Raw genomic sequence first — 17,262 nt, 5'->3', positions numbered from 1 at the left:
GGCTGGTCGCTTCCTTGCAGACACCCCCGCATCATTTCTGCCCAGCCGGTCATTCCCCAGTTCCGGTGGCTGGTGTGAGCTCCAGGGTTGACCGCCCACTTTCAAGGGAGCAGCACACTTTTTTTTTTTTTTTAGAGAAGTCTATCTTAATTCTGTTCTGCCACTTTTGTTCTGATCCTATTTCCTGGGGTGTCTGCACCCCACTCAGCAAAGTGCCACTTGTAGAGTCAACGAGCTTGCTCAAAACGTCTTCACTTGGACTGTTGATGAGATGGATTTTTAAGAGTCTACCTGTTCCCTTTCCTTCTCCTTAAGCTCCTGCCTCCCTTCCCTCACATTCCCTCCCTCCCTCGTCCTCCTGTTCCCTTTACCTTCCCTGGGTTTGCCGTCAGGTGCGTCAGCTAGTTAGTTCCAGAGGGACTCTGATCTGTGCTTGGCCTGCCTTCCTCATGGATACAGGCGGTTCCCTAAAGAGCACCCGAGGGTCCTGCTGAGAAGCTAAACTAAGTCCCAAGGCCCCAGCGTCCCCACCAACGATACTTGCCCGTCAGCCTTCAGAAGCGCAGAGCCCAGATGGTTGCCATCTGTCACCTGGCTCCAGGCAGAACTGCACACAGTCCTGAAACAGAGGGCGAGTCCATCATGGCCTGGGTCAAGCTGGGATGCCCTGCGTCCTCCAGGTGCAGTTCTGTCCTCAGTGATCAGACGGTCTGTTTCCATGTTGCTGAGGCTCAGCACTTCACGGTTCTGAAGATGACTACCCGGCCTCGGCTTAGGTCGTTTCCTAGAACTGATGTTTGTTTCCAGAGAAATCTCTGTCTTCTTTGGAAGCTGAGGCTGATTTATCCCTACCTACCCACCCCTGCTAGGGTGGAGCGCTAGCTCCCCGGTTACTGTTTCTGTTAGGGGTGGAGATGATGTTCTTGTTCCTGGTGAAAAAGCAGCTGAGCTCAATGGGAGACCCGGAAGAGTGGCCACACTGGCTCCCTGAGACCAAGACCCCTTTCTGACTTATCCCTGGGTTTGGGGGATCCCTGGGGTTCAGAGCCTCCCTTCCTGCCAGCAGGGAGGTCAGCAGCTCAGAAAGGTGCAGGACCCTCTGCTGGGCAACCCAACCCTGGCCGCTAGGGACAGTCTCACCTGGGGGATATCAGGGCCAAAACACCCGCCTCCTTCCCATTTACCCTTGGTGTGTCCACTTGACTTGGGGCAGAAAGAGAAGTGACAAGTAAAGGACCCAGTGTGGAGCCGGCCCTGCAGAAGGCTGTCCGGGCTCCCGACCCAGGCAGAAGCGGGCAGGGCGGGCACAGGGGGAGCTGAGCTGGCGGCAGCCCCCCAGCTCCTCAGCCAACCGTGGGTCTGCAGCAGTTCTGGGGTTTAAAAGTAGAGCCAACACCAAATGGGACGTATAAACAGAGCAGTATGAGGCCACCCAGACGTCGTTCTCAGCCTGGTTAGATGCTCAGAAAGCCTTGGGGGTGGGGGTGGGCTCCATAATGAAAGAGGAACCTGGGGGGACCGGAGCCAGTTCAGAGAAGAGCCCAGAGAGGTTTAAGTTAGTCCTGTGGGCAAAGGAACATGAAGCTGGGGAAAGGCAGAGCGGACTGAGGAGCCAGAGTTCAGTTTAACAGTTATCTGTCGAAGGGTCTAGTACACAGTTGTTCGGTGCTACGTACTAGTTTGGGGGAGGAGGGGGAGACTCGAAGCTCTGCCCTGGAGAACTTAGGATTTGGGGTAGAGATAAGTGCCGTGCACTTGCCTTGATCAGAATGAGCAGACAATACAGGATTCATGCTGAGCTGAGTGCTGCAAACAGTGATTTCTAGCAGCTCGCTGAAGGGAGTTTCATTCGGGCCAAACTGGTTAGGGAAGACTTTGGGGAGAAGATGGGACTGGAGCCAAGACTTAAGGAGAGGTAAGCTAAGATCCGACAGGGCAGAGTGCAATCCGAAGAGCATTCCAGGTACAAGAAAGGGCATGAGCACTGGTGCAGAGGTGGAAATGAGGATAGTGTATTCAGGGCGCAAAGGCCTGGCTGTGGGTGGCCCCAGTGTATTAGGTGGTGGCAGGACCCGTGCGGCTGCGGGGGCGGCCGAGGGGCCATGCCACACGGGACAGCATAGACTGAGGAGTGCTGAGAGTGAGAAAATCAGGTTTGGGCAACATGCAGGATCAGGGCTGGGAGAAGGAACAGAGAGCCAGTGGAGGAGATGGGAAGCGAGTGGCCCCAGAGACGCAGCAGATGTGGCAAGGAGCAGGTGGTTGCTAGTGCCACAGACGGCCAGCCCTGGGAACAAATGAAAGGAGACCTTCATGGGATGGCAAGAAGCAGGGAGGGGGCATCCCTGGGAGAGGGAACAGTGGGTGCCCAGGGCCTGAAGCAGAAAGGACTTGCCGTGTTTGAAGAACAGGGAGGCGGAAACGCTGGCAGGCAGAGGCCAGAGCATCTCGAGGCCTTGTGGTATAATGGGAAGTCCACTAAGGCTGGTTACACTGCGACGGCGTGATAAAATGAACTTCAGAAAGTCGCAGTGGCTGCCTTGAAGACAATGGGTCACGGTGGGGCAACCCCCTAGAAGACGAGCTGGGAGGCTACTGCAGGAGACCAGGCGAGAGTCAAGGTGGCTGGTTCAGGATGGTGCCAGGAAGGCGCAAATAGTCTCACTCATCGTGGACGATCTGCAGGATGGGCTTGGGGTTGGGAGTGGTTAGATTTGGGGACCTGGAGGGAGCGTGGTACACGGAGAGGTGGGGACGGAGGGTGCCCGTGGGGGTGGGCTGGGGTGGGTGGAGGGTGCAAGGGGCTAAGGCCCGAGTTGGCCACAGACACTGTTGTGGGTGTGACTTGGTCTGAGCCGAATTCTTCATTCTATCCAGCTCATTGTCCACGGCAGCTTCGGCCTGCCCCAGCTGCCCCGTTTCCACATCTTCTTCCTGGTCCCGTCACTCATCTATGGGGGACAAGCTGGTGAGCCTGAGCCGGAAGAAGGTGGAGATCAGCGTGGTGAAGGCCGAGCTGCTGCCTTCGGGCACCAGGCCTGCAGGCTGTCAGGGACCAGCTGGGTAGTGCTGAGAAAGCCCACAGGGCAGGGGCAGAGCCTGGACGTTGCAATCCGCTGGTCTGGCCCAGTGGAGTTGGCAGGGGCCTTGAGGCGGCAGCGATGAGGGAGCTGGCAAGCGAAGCTCTTGGCCGGGGGACCCGAGCCTCTCTCACAACAGAGGGAGGAGGAGCCCGGGCCAGGTTGCTCCTTTCCCTGCTGACCACCAGCACCAGCGCTGCATTGCCCCTCCGCAGGGTGGACATGGCCAGAGGGGAGTAATGCCTTCTGATGGGGAGAGGCCTTGGCATATTCCAGAAGGAGAGCTGAGGCTGCGGGGGGGGGGGGGGGGATCTTTCTGGAGGCCACAGGGTTGCTGGGTCCTGGATAGCAGCCTCCTGCCCACTTCCTTTCCTCAGGAGTGACCCACCTGCAGTTCCAGCGGCCCCAAGGCTTTGAGTACAAGTCGGGACAGTGGGTGCGGATCGCCTGCTTGGCTCTGGGGACCACTGAGTACCACCCCTTCACGCTGACTTCTGCACCCGATGAGGACACGCTCAGCCTGCACATCCGAGCAGCAGGGCCCTGGACCACTCGGCTCAGGGAGATCTACTCACCTGCAACGGGAGGTGGCTGTGCCAGATACCCGAAGGTGACCAGACACAGACCGGATGAGCTACCCGCCCCCACATCCCCTTAGCAGGCCTTGGCCCCGCAGCCCCGGGCTGCCCACTGTGTTCCTCCCCTCCCATCCAGAGACTGGCCATTCCAGGTAATGCCGCGGCACCCCCTCTCTCCTCACTCCATAAACATACCTGCCTTCCCTGCCTCCCATTTCTAGCTTCAGAGCTATTGTGGTGGCGGAGCTTAACTCAGACCCACTCCTTCTCCTGCAGCTGTACCTTGATGGACCATTTGGAGAGGGCCACCAGGAATGGCATAAGTTTGAGGTCTCAGTGCTGGTGGGAGGGGGCGTTGGAGTCACCCCCTTTGCCTCCATCCTCAAAGACCTGGTCTTCAAGTCATCAGTCAGCTGCCAAGTGTTCTGTAAGAAGGTGAGTGCCCTCTCCTCCTGCTGACCCCTGGCCCCTGCTCCCTATCACTGTGTCCGCCTCTGCCTGTCTCTCCTGCCTCTGTTCTTGGCCTGACCCCAGAGGGGTCTGATATCCTCGGACCCTAAAGAACAGAGTTGGAGAGGGGTAAAGAAACCCACTCTGTCGTACAGAGGAGGCCAGCCCCTGCAGGGAGCCTTGTCAGGTTGGGAGAAGGAAGGGAACACTTGGCGTGGGGCAGTGAAACCGGCTCTGCTTTCAAGAGGAAGAAGAGGGGAGGTGGCGAGGCAGGGCTGGTGGGCTGGGTTAGTTGCAGGAACACAGCCCAGGCCCTCAGGCCCCCTCTATCCCGGGTCCCTTCACCCCAGCCCGGACCTGGTAGCAGGCCCCTGCTTGTCTCTCTGGGCCTGGCAGGTGAGTCGGGGGCACAGGAACGCAGCAGGCAGAGGCCAAGCCCACGTACTGTCGGCATTCAGAGGGTGACAGGCAGCTCCCCCGCTCCTCTGTCCATGCCGGCTCTGCCTCTGCTTCTTAACCCACACGGCCCCACTTCAGCCTCTTCAGAAGCGGGAGGTCGGTCCCTCTATGGCAGCTTCTATCCTCCGGCTCTCTCTTTGAGCCCACTCCCATCTGCCCCGGGCAGCCAGCTGGGTCTTCCCTCAGGCTGTTCTGTGACATGCCCCTTAGTGGAACCCTATCCCTCTGGGCTGGGGTTGGTTGGGAGCCCAGCAGCCTGTGGAGGGCCTGTTGCAGGGAGTGGACCGGCAGGCTCCGTGTGAAAAAGCCGCTTCCCACCCCATCGGACCTTCAGCTCACTTGACAAGTGTCCTTTTTCATCACCCCAGGTTATCACTCCCTTCTCTCTCTCCATGCCTGGGGTAACTCCATCTCCCCCCCAGAGCCTGGCCCTGGGGCCCCCCGCAACACTCCATTCCCCAGAGTGTCTGGGGAGAGGCACAAGCTGACGGAGACCGGCAGAGTTCTATTGCTGTGGGGATCCCGGGGATATAGGGAGCCTGAGCTTAGCCAGGTCCTGAACTCCCCTGTGTCCCCAGATCTACTTCATCTGGGTGACGAGAACCCAGCGGCAGTTTGAGCGGATGGCTGACGTCATCCGAGAGGTGGAGGAGAATGACCGTCAGGACCTGGTGTCCGTGCACACCTACGTCACCCAGCTGGCTGAGAAGTTTGACCTCAGGACCACCATGCTGGTGGGCCAGGGACGGCCAGGCGGGGCGACTCGGTGGGTCGATGGGTTGGCTGGGTGAGGCTCAGATGGCCAGGGCAGGTGGGCGGACAGCCAGGTTCAGACGGCAGGAGGCACAGAGATGGTAGTCCCGATTTTCAGCCTCCAGCTCCCTCCCCACCCCATTCTCTGTCTCCTGGGCTGCAGGCTGGCTTGGGCTAGGCACGGACCCTGACTGTCCTTGGCCTGACCTGCCTCTGTGCCCCCAGTACATCTGTGAGCGGCACTTCCAGAAGGTGCTGAACCGGAGTCTGTTCACGGGCCTGCGCTCCATCATGCACTTTGGCCGCCCCCCCCTTCGAGCCCTTCTTCAAGTCCCTGCAGGAGGTCCACCCGCAGGTCAGTCCACCCCATACCAAGGTTCTCCTGGCCTTTATCACCTGAGGTCTAAGCAAACCTCCCAGCCCAGCTCCAGGAGGGAAGGAACTGCTGATAAGAACTCATCACCCAAGAGATAAGTGGGGCGAATGGAATGGAAAAACAGTAGCGGTCACTCTGAGGGGCTCAGGGGGGAAGCAGCACCAGGGACTCGCCACTTCTAAAGCCATGGTGCCTGTCCAGAAGGAACAGCTCAGTTCATCCTTATGATAAACTCAAAGCTATTCTTACCATGAATACTGAGCCGGCCTCACCCGAGACGCTGATCTTTACCGTGAACACTGGGCTAGCCACTGCTCTGGTAAATAATGGCCTAGCCCTCAATGACACAGTAAGCTAGCCTTTAACTTGAACGCTGATTAACTCAGCCCCTGTCAGAAACACTGATCCTTTACCCCAAATGCCTTGGAGAGGGGGGAGGGCGGACCCACACAAAGCAAGTCTACCAAAGCTGAGCTAGACGCACACACCGAGCCAGCCCTCACCACACAGGGTGTGAAGCGAACCTTTATCAGAAACATGGAAGGAGTCCCCACCAAGGACTCTTGCCTGTCTTTCCATGAACACTGAGCTAGGCTTCACGTTTCCTTCCCCTAACAGGTCCGGAAGATTGGGGTGTTTAGCTGTGGCCCCCCTGGCATGACCAAGAATGTGGAAAAGGGCTGTCAGCTCATCAACAAGCAGGACCGGACTCACTTCTCCGACCATTATGAGAACTTCTAGGCCTCCTGGCCAGGAGCTCTTCCCATTGCCCAGCTGAGCAGAGGTTTGGGCCCACACCTCGCTCTATATTTCCTATTTCTGACTCTCTCTGCCTCCTCCCCATTCCTACCTCTCATCCCTGGTCCAGGTGGCCATGGTCAGTCACCCCATACGGATTCAGAGACCCCCAAGTGCAGACTGTCTCAGCTTGGAGAAGCGGGGGGCACTGTCTAGGAAACGGAGCCTGGGAGGTAGGAGAGCTCTTGTTACTTTGGGGCAAAGTGACACCTCTTCTTCCAAACTAAGAAAAAGCCTCAAAAGACTGGAGCTGACAAGCCATGTGTATGTGCACTAGGGGGCTGTGGGCCTAAGGACGGAGTGGGAGCACAGATGCTGGCATCTTGGAACTCCTCCCCCAAAGCCTCCCCCTCCTCTAGGCTCCCCACTGTCAAAAGGGCTGGCAAATGCCTTGGGGTGGGCTAGAGGCTGGGCCCACAGAGAGAAATCTACAGGAACCCCCTCAGCATCCTAGCCTAACAGCACAACTGATTTCTCCCCAGTTTTTAAACATGTGCTGTAGTCAGAATCTGGCCCAATATCTATGTCGCGCTCCTCAGGCCTTGTCTCTTCTTCCCACTGCAATAGTCTCCTTTACAAACAAACCACTTTTCTGCCCTCTGGTTTTCTTTATTCTGCCCCAGGATGGGGGTGGGCGCTGGCAAAGGAAGCTACTAACCAGCCAACTCACCCAGGCTGCTGCAGACAGTGCTCTGAACCTGCCAGCATCTACCGAATAAAGGAACCAGCCCAAGGCCGAGGGCTTTAGCTGGAGACCCCTTTCCCAGCTCAGGGGCACCCTTCCTGACCCAGGCCTCTCAGGGTGGCTCGTGTGGGGCTTCTCAAGCCTGACCAGGAAGGGCAGAGAGAGAAGGGATGGGAGTTCTGGAGAAGGTGGGCAGGGCACAAAGTGCGGGTGTGCGTGGCAGGACAGAGCAGGAGCCAGAGTTGGCCTGGCTGGCTCCAGGACCTCTGAGCAACAGCAGTGGACCACCCGTGCCTCCATGGGTCTTCCAGGCAAAGAGATGAAAGCACAAGGAGACGGATGAGCACATCACCTGAACACTCAGCCTGTTTTCTCATCTGGAAAGTGACTCATACCCTCCAAGGTATAGGGCAACCCTCTGAGGGAATTTCTAAAGCAGGGCCCAATTTCAAGTGAGCCTCTCGATTGTCCTCACCGAATTCTTACATTTGTCAGGTCACATATCCTCGATTTCGATGAAATAGCCGGGGATTAGAAAATCCGAACTCCCATGATTGACACTGCTCAGGTTCTGCAAAGAGGCCCTGGGACGGTGCTCCCAGAGCAGCGGATGTTTGTTCAGCCCCGCGGGGAGCCCCGTGGGGGCAGGAGGGCGGGCCTGGAGTGGGTCAACAGCAGTTGGGACCGGCGGCGCAGGGGGTATGCCCAGGGGCCGGGCGCACAGGCCTCGGCCGGTCCAGCCCTGGGTGCGGTGGGGCGTCTCCAGGGCCGGTCCGGTGTGGCCGGGCGCCCGCGACCCGCGGTTAGAGGCACGACCAGCAGGGGGCAGGCGCGGAGCGCCCCGCCAGGCTCGGCCGCGAGCCCGAAGCCCCGGCCGACGGGAGATCCGGGCCCAGACCTGCGGGCTGCACGTCTCCAGGGGGCGGACTCACGGTCGGGGTATGGGGGAGGCGCGGCAGGCCCCGCTTCCCCTGGGAAGAAAACGCGGTCGGCGCGCCAGCTTTCCCGCGGGTGCGGGTGCGCGGCTTCCGCGTGGCAGGGCCGCCCGCCCCCCTCGCCTGGCGCGCTGCCTCTTCGTCTCTCCGCGGCTCCCCTCCTCGCAGACGCACGGCTGTTGGCAGGAAATTGGACGCGCTCGGGGGAGCGGCCCTCGTCGGCGCGGCGGGGAGGGGGCGCCGCGCGGCCGGTGGGCTCCGGGTGCCCCCAGCCCGGCGGGAGCGGCGGGGGATGTTTTGACATCTCGTCAAGGGAAGCAACTCGATGCTTCGAAAGTGCTTTTCACAGCCGGCTTGGGTCGCTCCAGAGCTGATTTATGAACAGAATCTGCGCTCGCTTCGCCGCTCCCTCCCCCGGCAGCCCGGGGGGGGGGGGGGGGGGCGGCGCTGGAGGCGCGGACGCGGCTGGGCCTGGCAGGACTGGGTTTATTTCTTGCATCTGGCCGGGAGCCGGGACAGCCCGGGGACTGCGCAAGTTCCCTCCGGCCCGAGCCCTTCCCCTCGTCTCCCCACCCCCGAGGCCATCTCCGTCCGGGGCGGGGGGGGGGGGGTCTGCCTTCCCCAATCCCTGCACCAGACTCTGAACGGAGCCCGCCGGTGGTTTAGGGGTGGAGGCGGAGAGATGGCCAGGGCGCCCCGCATTGACCCAGGGGGAAGGAGGCGGTGGGGAAGGGGGTCCCCGCCTGTGCCCTGGGGGCGGAAGAGGCGGGGAGCTGCGGATCTTAAACTCCTCCGGAGACCAGCGGCTCTGAAGCCCCCTTCCTCCAGGGGCTATCCTCTCTCCCCAGGGATTCCTCTGTCCTCCGCTCCAGACAACCTTTTACTCTGAGGCCCCAGAAGGCATTCCCGTTTAGAATAAATTAAGGAATCTGCAGGTCCCACTCGATCTCTGGGAGAGGGGAAGAAAGACTTGACAGAACATGTCCCTGGGAAGGTCCAGCGCCCTCAGCCAGGGGATGGGCGCAGGCCTGGGTCCAGCTTTGTCACAGTGCCCGGGCCTCACATCTACAGAGTCCGAATGGCCACAGGGTAGAGCAGGGACATGTGCTTGGCCCCCTTAATGGGCAGCTTGCGGCTGGCATAGTGGTGCACGATTTCAGGGACGCTGCTGAAGGGTGGGCTGTTCTGGCCCAGCACGTACTTGTGTTCCTTGGTCCAGGACAGCTTCATGTGCATGAAGCCCTGACTGCTCCTGGGAAGAGGAGAGGAGACCCTGGTGAGTAGGGGCCCTCTCCAGTCCCCCTGCCCTCCCCCACGCCCGCAGCAAATGTGGCTGTTCTGAGCCAGCTGTGTGGGGAGGTGACTAGGGAAGGTGGAGGTCAGTCCAGAAAACAGAGAGGAGGCAGAGGGGATTTTGTGAGTAGGTAACTGTAGGCGTTGGCTTTGTGGTGAGGGCCCTGGGTGTGCCAAGAATGTGTGTGTAGTGAGTGTACAGGGCGTGTGCAGGTGGAAACTGGAGCGACCACCCTCCCTGCCCCAGACCCTGGGACCCGAGCACCGGTGCCCTCCAACCTGTGTGGCCAAAGCTGGTCTACCCTCTCCATCTCTGAGCTGTGGGGGACGACACCGGTGGGGGTTCCTAGTGACGCATGTGGAGACACAAACATCCTTGGCAGGACCGTGTGTGGACAGATGTGACAACCGAGCGAATCTTGGTTGAGGCTCTCTCTTGCGCAAACCAGGGGAGGGGGTGAGCTAGCTGCTCTGGAAGCCCACCCCAAATCCGGGGAGGCTCAACCGCCTTGTCCTGGGGATATCCCTTTACCCTCCTGCTAACTGGGCCTTGGGCCAAGCCCCCAGCTCCTCTGTCCCTGCAGCCTGGGATGCCATCACCGGTGAGGCTGTAACTCCATTCCCTCCCTCAGAGAGAAAGGCTCCACTGCCTCTCCCAGCTCCCTGACACGATCCAGGAAATCCACATCAGTGCCTGGCCCTGCCCGCAAGACAAGGACCCTGCTGCTCAGAGCTCTGGCCGGCTCCCAGCTGTCCGGGCACCCTGTCTTAGAGAGAAAGCATGGGGGTGGGGCCCGAGCAAGAACAGTGTCTGCCCAAGCTACCAGGCCTGGTCCACAGCAAGGAGGAAGCAGTGTTTGGGGGAGCCCTGAAGCCTGAATACTTGTCTCTCGGGGCCAGAGCCTACCTGGGGACAAGTGCAGGGCTCAGAAACTTGTATGGGAGGTAGGACCGGTGAGGGGGGCCCTCATATGAGGTGAGGCTGACAAACCTCATTTCCCTCCCCTGCCTGCGTACAAAGAGGCCTCTGACGGGACCCATTTCACTGGGCCCACAAGTGAAGATGGAGAGTGGATGACTGAAGAGAGGAAAGGGATGACAGGAAAAAAACAGTCCTTTATCACCCACCCTTCCAATTCCTTCTCCCTGCCCCAGGATACTGTGCCCTAAAGCCTGCTGGGGGCCCCAGGCTGGGTGTATGTGTGTATGGGCGGGGTGGGGGGGTGGGGGGGCATCCTTCTTCTCTAGGCCCGAGATAATGGCTGAGGCTGACAGTGACCACACAGGCCCTGGGGAAGGGAGCTAAGGGCCTGAGGAAAATGTGCAGTCCCTGGGGGTGGTAGAGAGGGGAGGCAGTGAGTAGTCCCCCTCCCCTGTCTGCCCTATGCCATGGCCCAGGCCCAAAGCTGTGGGCAGCAGCTTGGGCCTTGCTTTCCCTCTCCCTCTCAGTTTGGAGAAAACCCCCTAACCACAATCCACTTGGGATAATCACCTCTCCCCAAAACTACATTATATCTTCTCCTTGAGGGACAGATCTGGCCAAAAAGGGCAATAAAGTGGCAACAAGCCTCCATCTGGATAACTGACCTCCTGGGATAAAGTCCCAAGCAGAGTCATTGCCCAACCCTCAGGAGTCTGGGTGGGACTAGCTGGGCGGTAGGGCCAGAGCTGACATGGCTTCTGGAGGAAGCTGTTTAATCACCAGTGAAAGCCCTTCCGTTACAGAGAGCAGAGAAACCTTAATTGTATTTCAGAGAAGCCATTTATATGCAAGCGAGGCTCTGGCGGACAGCTGCTGGTGGGGCTGGATCAGCCTGGGCCGAAGCAGCACCCAGGCCTGCCTCCCCTTTTACTCCCCAGGATAAGGCTGAGCCCCGCCCTGCTCCTTTCACAGAGCCAGACCCTTGCCGTCTCAGCCTTGGACTGTTCCAGACTTGAGGACTGGTGGAGCGATGCAATGGAATAGTGCGGTTCTTGTAGTCCGACTGAACTGAACTGGGTCCAAATCCTGCTTTTGGCACTTTGTTACCTGGTGGCCTTGAGCAAGTCACATACCTCTTTGTATTTCTTTCTGTCTATAAGAAAGAGATTCATCTTCCAGGTCGGCAGTTGGTTTGGAGACGGTGTATACACGGCTCAGCACACAGTAGGTGCTCTGTGACTCTTAACTGTTAAAGCAACACACATTCCTAGGGTTATATCAGGTTTTTGACAGATGAACTTTTCCTAAATGCTCCTTTGATTTTATGACAGTTGCAGAGTATGAGAGCTGCAAGAAACCTAAGAGGTACCCATCAATGCATTTTGCAAAGGGAGAAACCACGGCCCAGAGAGGTTCCATGATTTGCCTGGGGTCACAAAGCTAGTTTTATGAAGCCCAAGAATAAAATTCAGGTTGTTTGACTCTAGACTGGCATTTTCCCATTATCTTTTAGTTGAAGTTCAATAATTATCCTCAAATGTATCTGTTTAATAGTCCCACATTGCTGTATATTGCATTTGTTTGAAGTGGGGGTATACCTGTATTCTAATGCCCCTGAGAAATGTGGTAGGAGGTGGTACAGATGTCCCAGGAGTGACGGGGGCGATGCGAATGAACCCACCATCTGACAGGCTGCCATGTGGGGGGCAGGCTCTATCGGGCAGGACTCCTGGATACCGAGGGGAGGGCTGGCCATTCTGGTAGGAGGCCAGTGCTGCTCTGTGTCTATCTACTCCCTGGGAGGAAGGCTGATGGGAAGGGAGTGCCCTGCCTCCCCCATCTTCCTGGATCCTTTAAAACTCAGTTATCAGCCACTAGCGCCCGGTCCTCCTGCCCACTTCTTCAGAGTGAACGATAGCTTTGTGTCCACTGCTCCACCCTCCTCCCAGGATCCAGCCTCCGCCTCCCCCTGCAGAGCCCCTCAGGCAAAGTTCCTATCTCCTTGCCGGTGCTTCAAGAACATCTGGACTGCCATTAGTAAAGATGAAGGTGATAATTTATTTAGCACTTAGCACCATGTTAAGTGCCTCCCATACATTATTTCATTGGATCCTTCCCTATAAGGTAGATATTATTATTCCCCTACTTTATAAGTAAGAAAACTGAGGCCCAGAGAGGTTCAGGGGGCCCCAGGGCACACAGCTGGTAAGTGACATAAACTTTGGAGCTGGACACTGTAGCTTGACTGTTTCCTCTAACGGACTCTGAGCTCCTTGAGGTCAGGGGAGGAGCCTCAGACTGCTCCAGGTCCCTAGGGCCCAGAGTCAGCAAAAGTTCCTGGGGATGGACTTCTCCCCAGCTTGGCTGGGCATAGGGGGAAGGTTGGAGTCTTCTCCTGTCCTGCTGGTTGTCTTCCCATGGATCCTCCTTGGTGCCATCCTCACAAGCCCATCCTGCCTACCGCAGGCCCACCCCGACTCACTTGAGGGACAGGGAGAAATCGTTCTTGCTGGTCTTGCTGTCGCACACCAGGTAGCTGGCCTCTTTGCACGTCCGGAGCACGTTCTCGGCATCTGTTCCACTGATGGCCCCGTGGTACCAGCTGAGGACAAGAGAGAGGAAGGGGGCATCTCTGCTGGGTCCCTCGCCGTCCTGGCCCACCCATTCTGGGTGTCCCCTGCAGGCAAGCCAGTGGCAGGAGGGGAAGGGAGGGGAGAGAGTCCCCAGCTGGACACAGACACTCACACCTGGTTTTCCAGAGGCGATGTTGGGTCTGTCCACTCCCCAAGGGGGCTGCTGGGCTCGACGTTTAGGGGCTTGGCTGACTTGGGGTTCCCTGCAGAGAGTCGGGGTGGTAGCCGCCCCTTCTCCTCCCGGCCAGGTGACAGGCAGCTCTTCTCAGATCCTTCAAACTGGGCTGTGGGGAATATACCAGTCATAGACTCTGAGGACCCTAGAGATAGAGCCCTATAGAATAACCAGGGCTCCACCATTTTCTGCCAAAAGGGGTCAAAGGAATGTTCTGGAAGGGTGGGACATGCTCCTGGGCTTGACTGGCTATGGGGGTGGGGCGCAGCCCTCCTAGGCCACACCGCGCCTACCAGTCCCTACGCTGTGGGAGGAGAGGGGAGAGAAGCAACATGAGAAACCACTTAAACTTCTCCCTCTGGAGCAGCTGCCTGCCTTCCCCTGTTCCATTCCCCCTCCGGGTGGCTTCAGCGCCGATAATATCGTTTCTTTCTCCTCCTCAGAGTTCATGACCGTTCTCCATATCACCCTGCCAAGCCATTCTGTCGAAGTGACTTATGCATTTGAGAACAATTATCCGATTCCCCTTGGTGCCATCCTGACAGGCTCATCCTGCCCCAAGCCGCCGCCGGCCCGCCCCTCCCCCGCCCCCAGGGCTGCTGCCCACAGGCTCCCCGCCCCCACCGGAGACACCCAGCTGAGGCGGCTCTGCCCTCCCAGACCAGGGCAGGCCCACCACTGAGCCAGCACGAGGGAGGAAGCCAGTGGGTCACATGAGCACAGGCACCCACGGACAGGCGATGGAGACCCTCCTTCATCCTGCATTTACAAAGTAGCCCTCACACTCAGGCACAAATGTACAAACAGGTGTTCACAAGCACTTGGCTGCCCGTTCTGTACCAAACTGACAGAGATGAAGTGTTCGGTGCTTCCTTTCTCCTCATTTGGGCTTTTTCTCTCCTTGTAGCACTTTCAGGACCTTCCTGTCTCTCAGTCACCAGATGCAAGGACCAGACCCGTCCCTTGCCCGAAGGGGTCAGACACTTCCTATGCTAGCATCACCCCCACCTCAAGAGTTACTTGCATTGCCAAAGGATTGGGTCAGGCAAAATACTCACAAAGAAGTGAATGTAAAATAGTGGATTTCTGTGGCATGGTGGGCAAGATATTTAGAAAGGGACTCCTTTAGAAGACACCTTCCCCACACCTTTGGGAGGAAGGAGGAATGTGTATTTTGTCCCTTCTTTCTTCCTCCAGGTTCTCCAAACCCTACCCCACTTCAGCTCTGCCAACCCAAGTCCACAGGGCCTGAGGCGTGAGAGGACATGTCACCCTGGCCAGAAGCTCCCACAGGACCCACCGCTGCCGTCCTCCAGGCTGGGCTCAGGGAGGGGTGAGGCTGGACCGGAGATGTCTCTGTCCCCGTCAGGCAGGGAGCAGCTTCTGTCCAGCTGTCCCACCGGCAGAGGCCAAGGTAGGTCTTTGATGACCTTAATGTCAACTGGAGCCAGTAGCAGCAGGGAGAAGAGACACAGACAGGGACAGAGACAGAGAGAGAGACAGAGAGAGGCAGAGGTTGAGACACCAAAACCCAGAACCAGGACACAGAATAGCCTAGAAAGGAGGAGGGTCAGAGCAGAGGCAGGGACGGGTTCTGAGGGGGGAGCAGGACTCTCGGAGGGTTGGATGGAGCCACAGTGACCACACCAGGCTGCGTAGTCGAAGGGGGGGAGGCACAGGTAGCAAATAGCCAGAGGCAGAGTCTTGCCCTGCCAGCCGTGTGGGTCCCCTTCACTTGAACCCTCATAAGCCTCCAGGGCCCAAAAGGACCAGGAAAGGAGGAAACGAGGGACAACGAGCTGCCCTCGCCTCCCAGCACCACACCCAGGTTCCCACAGCCTCCTGGCACCCTCAGGCTTGCCGCCCTTCCTCCTTTTCCCCACGGCCTGGGAAGCCATGGGCAATGAGACGGACAGCCCAGCTCCAGGCTGTCATGAATACTGATGTGGGGGCAGATGTTTTATTGAAATTTACCCCCCACGCCCTCAATCCCGAGCCCTGACAATTAAGAGAGGGATGCCACTGGCGGCTGCAGGGCTGCTAACGAGGTTTCCTAATGACGAGCATAGATTTCCCCATTAAGCAATCCAAACAGTATTGATTCTCCAAGGAGACTTCTGGAGATAAACGGTCCCACTCAATGGTGCATGCTTTACCGGAAACAAATCAGAAACCTGTGGTTTCCTACTCGCTGCCAGGGAGGGGAGGACAGGGCAGAGAGCTGAGTCCGGCTCCAGGATGAGCCCCGTGCCCAAGGAGGGGTGGGGGGCCCTGGGAGTGGGGGTGAAGTCGAATGGCATTTACATCCTTTATGTTCTCACCGAATCAAGAACCCAGGAGCTAAAGCACTCTCCAGGCTCTCCAGGCTGCAGCAGCCCCCACTCAGACCACCAACACACACCTTCCCAGGTGGGACTCCAGGCCTGGGATAGGCGCTGGGGTGCTTGGTACAGGAGAAACCTAACCTTCATTCAACAAAGGGCATTTCTCACAGCCTCCCTCTCCCCACCAGTTCCTGCTCCTCCGAATTCCCCCCCGGGGCACAGGCGTCCCTGGTCTGGCACAGTCTGCTACTGGGAGACACAGCTCTCTGATTCAGGGCTGGGTTCTCGAAAGGTTATACACACAGCCGTTTTCCTTGTCTGGGGTGTTCAATGCCTTCTTTTGTTAAATGTAAGTATTTAACATATGTCACAAGTTTTATCATTTTGTTTGGAATTTCTTTATTTTAAAATAGGCCCTGTCTCCCAAAAGACGGAAGTGGCCTAAGCCTCTTGGCCTCTGAGAGGTGGTGATGCAGGGAGACCCTTCATCCTCCTGTGCCCGTTCCCTGAACCCGCACACAGTGCCGCGCCCACACTGCCCAATTCACCAATCTCTGTGATGCGCTCAACCGTGCTTCCCTGGAGCCCAGCTGCTGGGCCTCCCCCAACCCCTGGGGTCCACTCCTTCCCTGCCCCTGGGCCTGGAGAGCTGTTTAGAGGCCCCAGCAGGCCCACCCTCCCCAGCCAGGGGCTTACCTGTAAAGGCTTTGGAAATCTGCTCCTTCTTCCACTCCCAGGGCTGGTCATACTCCTCAGGGGGCCTCTCGCCATCCTCTGGCAGCCGGGACTCCCGGGGCTAGGGGGCCCCCTCACCCTCTGGGGTGGTCCCCTCCTCCTCTGGCTCATAGGGCATGTCATATAGAGGCAGGGGCTGAGCTGCCGTCTCCTTGGAGCTCCGGATCTCTGCCAGGGCAAGGTGGCGGGGAGGTGTGAGAGCATCCCTGGCTGCCCTCCTCAGCTCCTCTGGCAGCGCCCTCAGCAACACACCAAGCCTCCTTCAGAAGAGATGCCACTGGCTTTGGGGGCCCAATGGCCAGACATCTGGGGTCCCTTGCCCTTAAAACACCTCTGGGGTTCCAAAAGCATGGGATCCAATGGAGGCCGGGGCAAAGAAGCACCAGAGTGAAAGACAGAAAGAGATCCTTAGGTGGCCAGCAAGGGCTTAGGAAATGAGGCTTACACGTTTTGGAAACGGAGGCAGGGTCCTCTCCTAATCCACCTCCTTTTGGCTACACAGCTCCAGTTCTTCCTTTGCATCCCAAGCAGTATCACTTGACAATCCGAAAATCCTTCTTCGTTGCCCAGATACTCCTGATCACTCTCTCCTTGAAACTGTCCCCTCTGACAAGTCATTTTCGTGGTTGTCCTCTCCCATCACCCTTGGACTCTTCCCCTGGCCCCTCTCGGTCTCTGTTCCCCAGAACCAGGTCTTAATTTGCCCACATCCTTGCCCAGTCTCATGGCACCCTATACACTTCCGGTTACCTTCAAGATCTTTCACTTTAATGTTTCAAACTTGCCACTTTCCCCAGAAGTTCTTCTAGTCAGTTCTGTGATTCCCTTTTTGGGATCGTTGACCCCAGTGAAAATCTAATAAAAGCTATGGGGCTACTCCCCAGAAAAATGTGCAAATTTCCATATACAATTCCAGGGCATTCATGGGCCTCCAAGGGGTACACACCCCTCTGATCTAAATAGGGCAGTCTCCCTCCCACTTTCTCCTTCTCCGTCCACTACACTGCTCTCGTCGGTCCTGGCCCCCGTTCAGCGTCTAAATTCCACCTGTTCACCACCAGTACCC

The 17,262-nt window shown here is 58.0% G+C and overlaps 2 protein-coding genes across 3 annotated transcripts in view; one reads left to right on the top strand and one right to left on the bottom strand.

Annotated features, from left to right (window-relative positions):
* LOC125281946 (dual oxidase 1-like) overlaps positions 1–7,078 on the top strand; it is a 63,268-nt gene extending 56,190 nt beyond the window's left edge. Inside the window, 8 exon segments of the mRNA XM_057313044.1 lie at positions 2,878–2,954; positions 2,956–3,029; positions 3,458–3,690; positions 3,935–4,093; positions 5,146–5,301; positions 5,546–5,626; positions 5,628–5,675; positions 6,315–7,078. Coding sequence (XP_057169027.1) covers positions 2,878–2,954; positions 2,956–3,029; positions 3,458–3,690; positions 3,935–4,093; positions 5,146–5,301; positions 5,546–5,626; positions 5,628–5,675; positions 6,315–6,437 — 951 coding nt within the window. The 3' untranslated portion in view covers positions 6,438–7,078.
* A 1,646-nt stretch (positions 7,079–8,724) lies between these two features.
* On the bottom strand, positions 8,725–16,140 carry LOC125281988 (uncharacterized). Of its 2 annotated transcripts, XM_048215888.2 has the most exons (5): positions 14,438–16,140; positions 13,075–13,246; positions 12,812–12,931; positions 11,463–11,575; positions 8,725–9,366 (listed from the first exon to the last, which is right to left on the bottom strand). In XM_048215888.2, exons 1-4 carry the CDS (start codon positions 15,033–15,035, stop codon positions 11,572–11,574), a joined length of 894 nt encoding a protein of 297 aa, XP_048071845.1. In that variant the 5' UTR covers positions 15,036–16,140; the 3' UTR covers positions 8,725–9,366; positions 11,463–11,571. The 2 variants fall into 2 exon arrangements, with proteins under 2 accessions (XP_048071845.1, XP_048071844.1); XM_048215887.2 differs by lacking the exon at positions 8,725–9,366 and having other exon boundaries at positions 10,681–11,575; positions 13,077–13,246.
* Between the last annotated feature and the right edge of the window lie 1,122 nt (positions 16,141–17,262).

The sequence above is a fragment of the Ursus arctos genome, unplaced genomic scaffold (assembly GCF_023065955.2).
Source record: "Ursus arctos isolate Adak ecotype North America unplaced genomic scaffold, UrsArc2.0 scaffold_16, whole genome shotgun sequence".
NCBI classification, from domain to species: Eukaryota; Metazoa; Chordata; class Mammalia; order Carnivora; family Ursidae; genus Ursus; species Ursus arctos.
The sequence above is the reverse complement of the archived record's forward strand: the minus strand, read 5'-3'. Positions and strand labels throughout refer to the sequence as shown.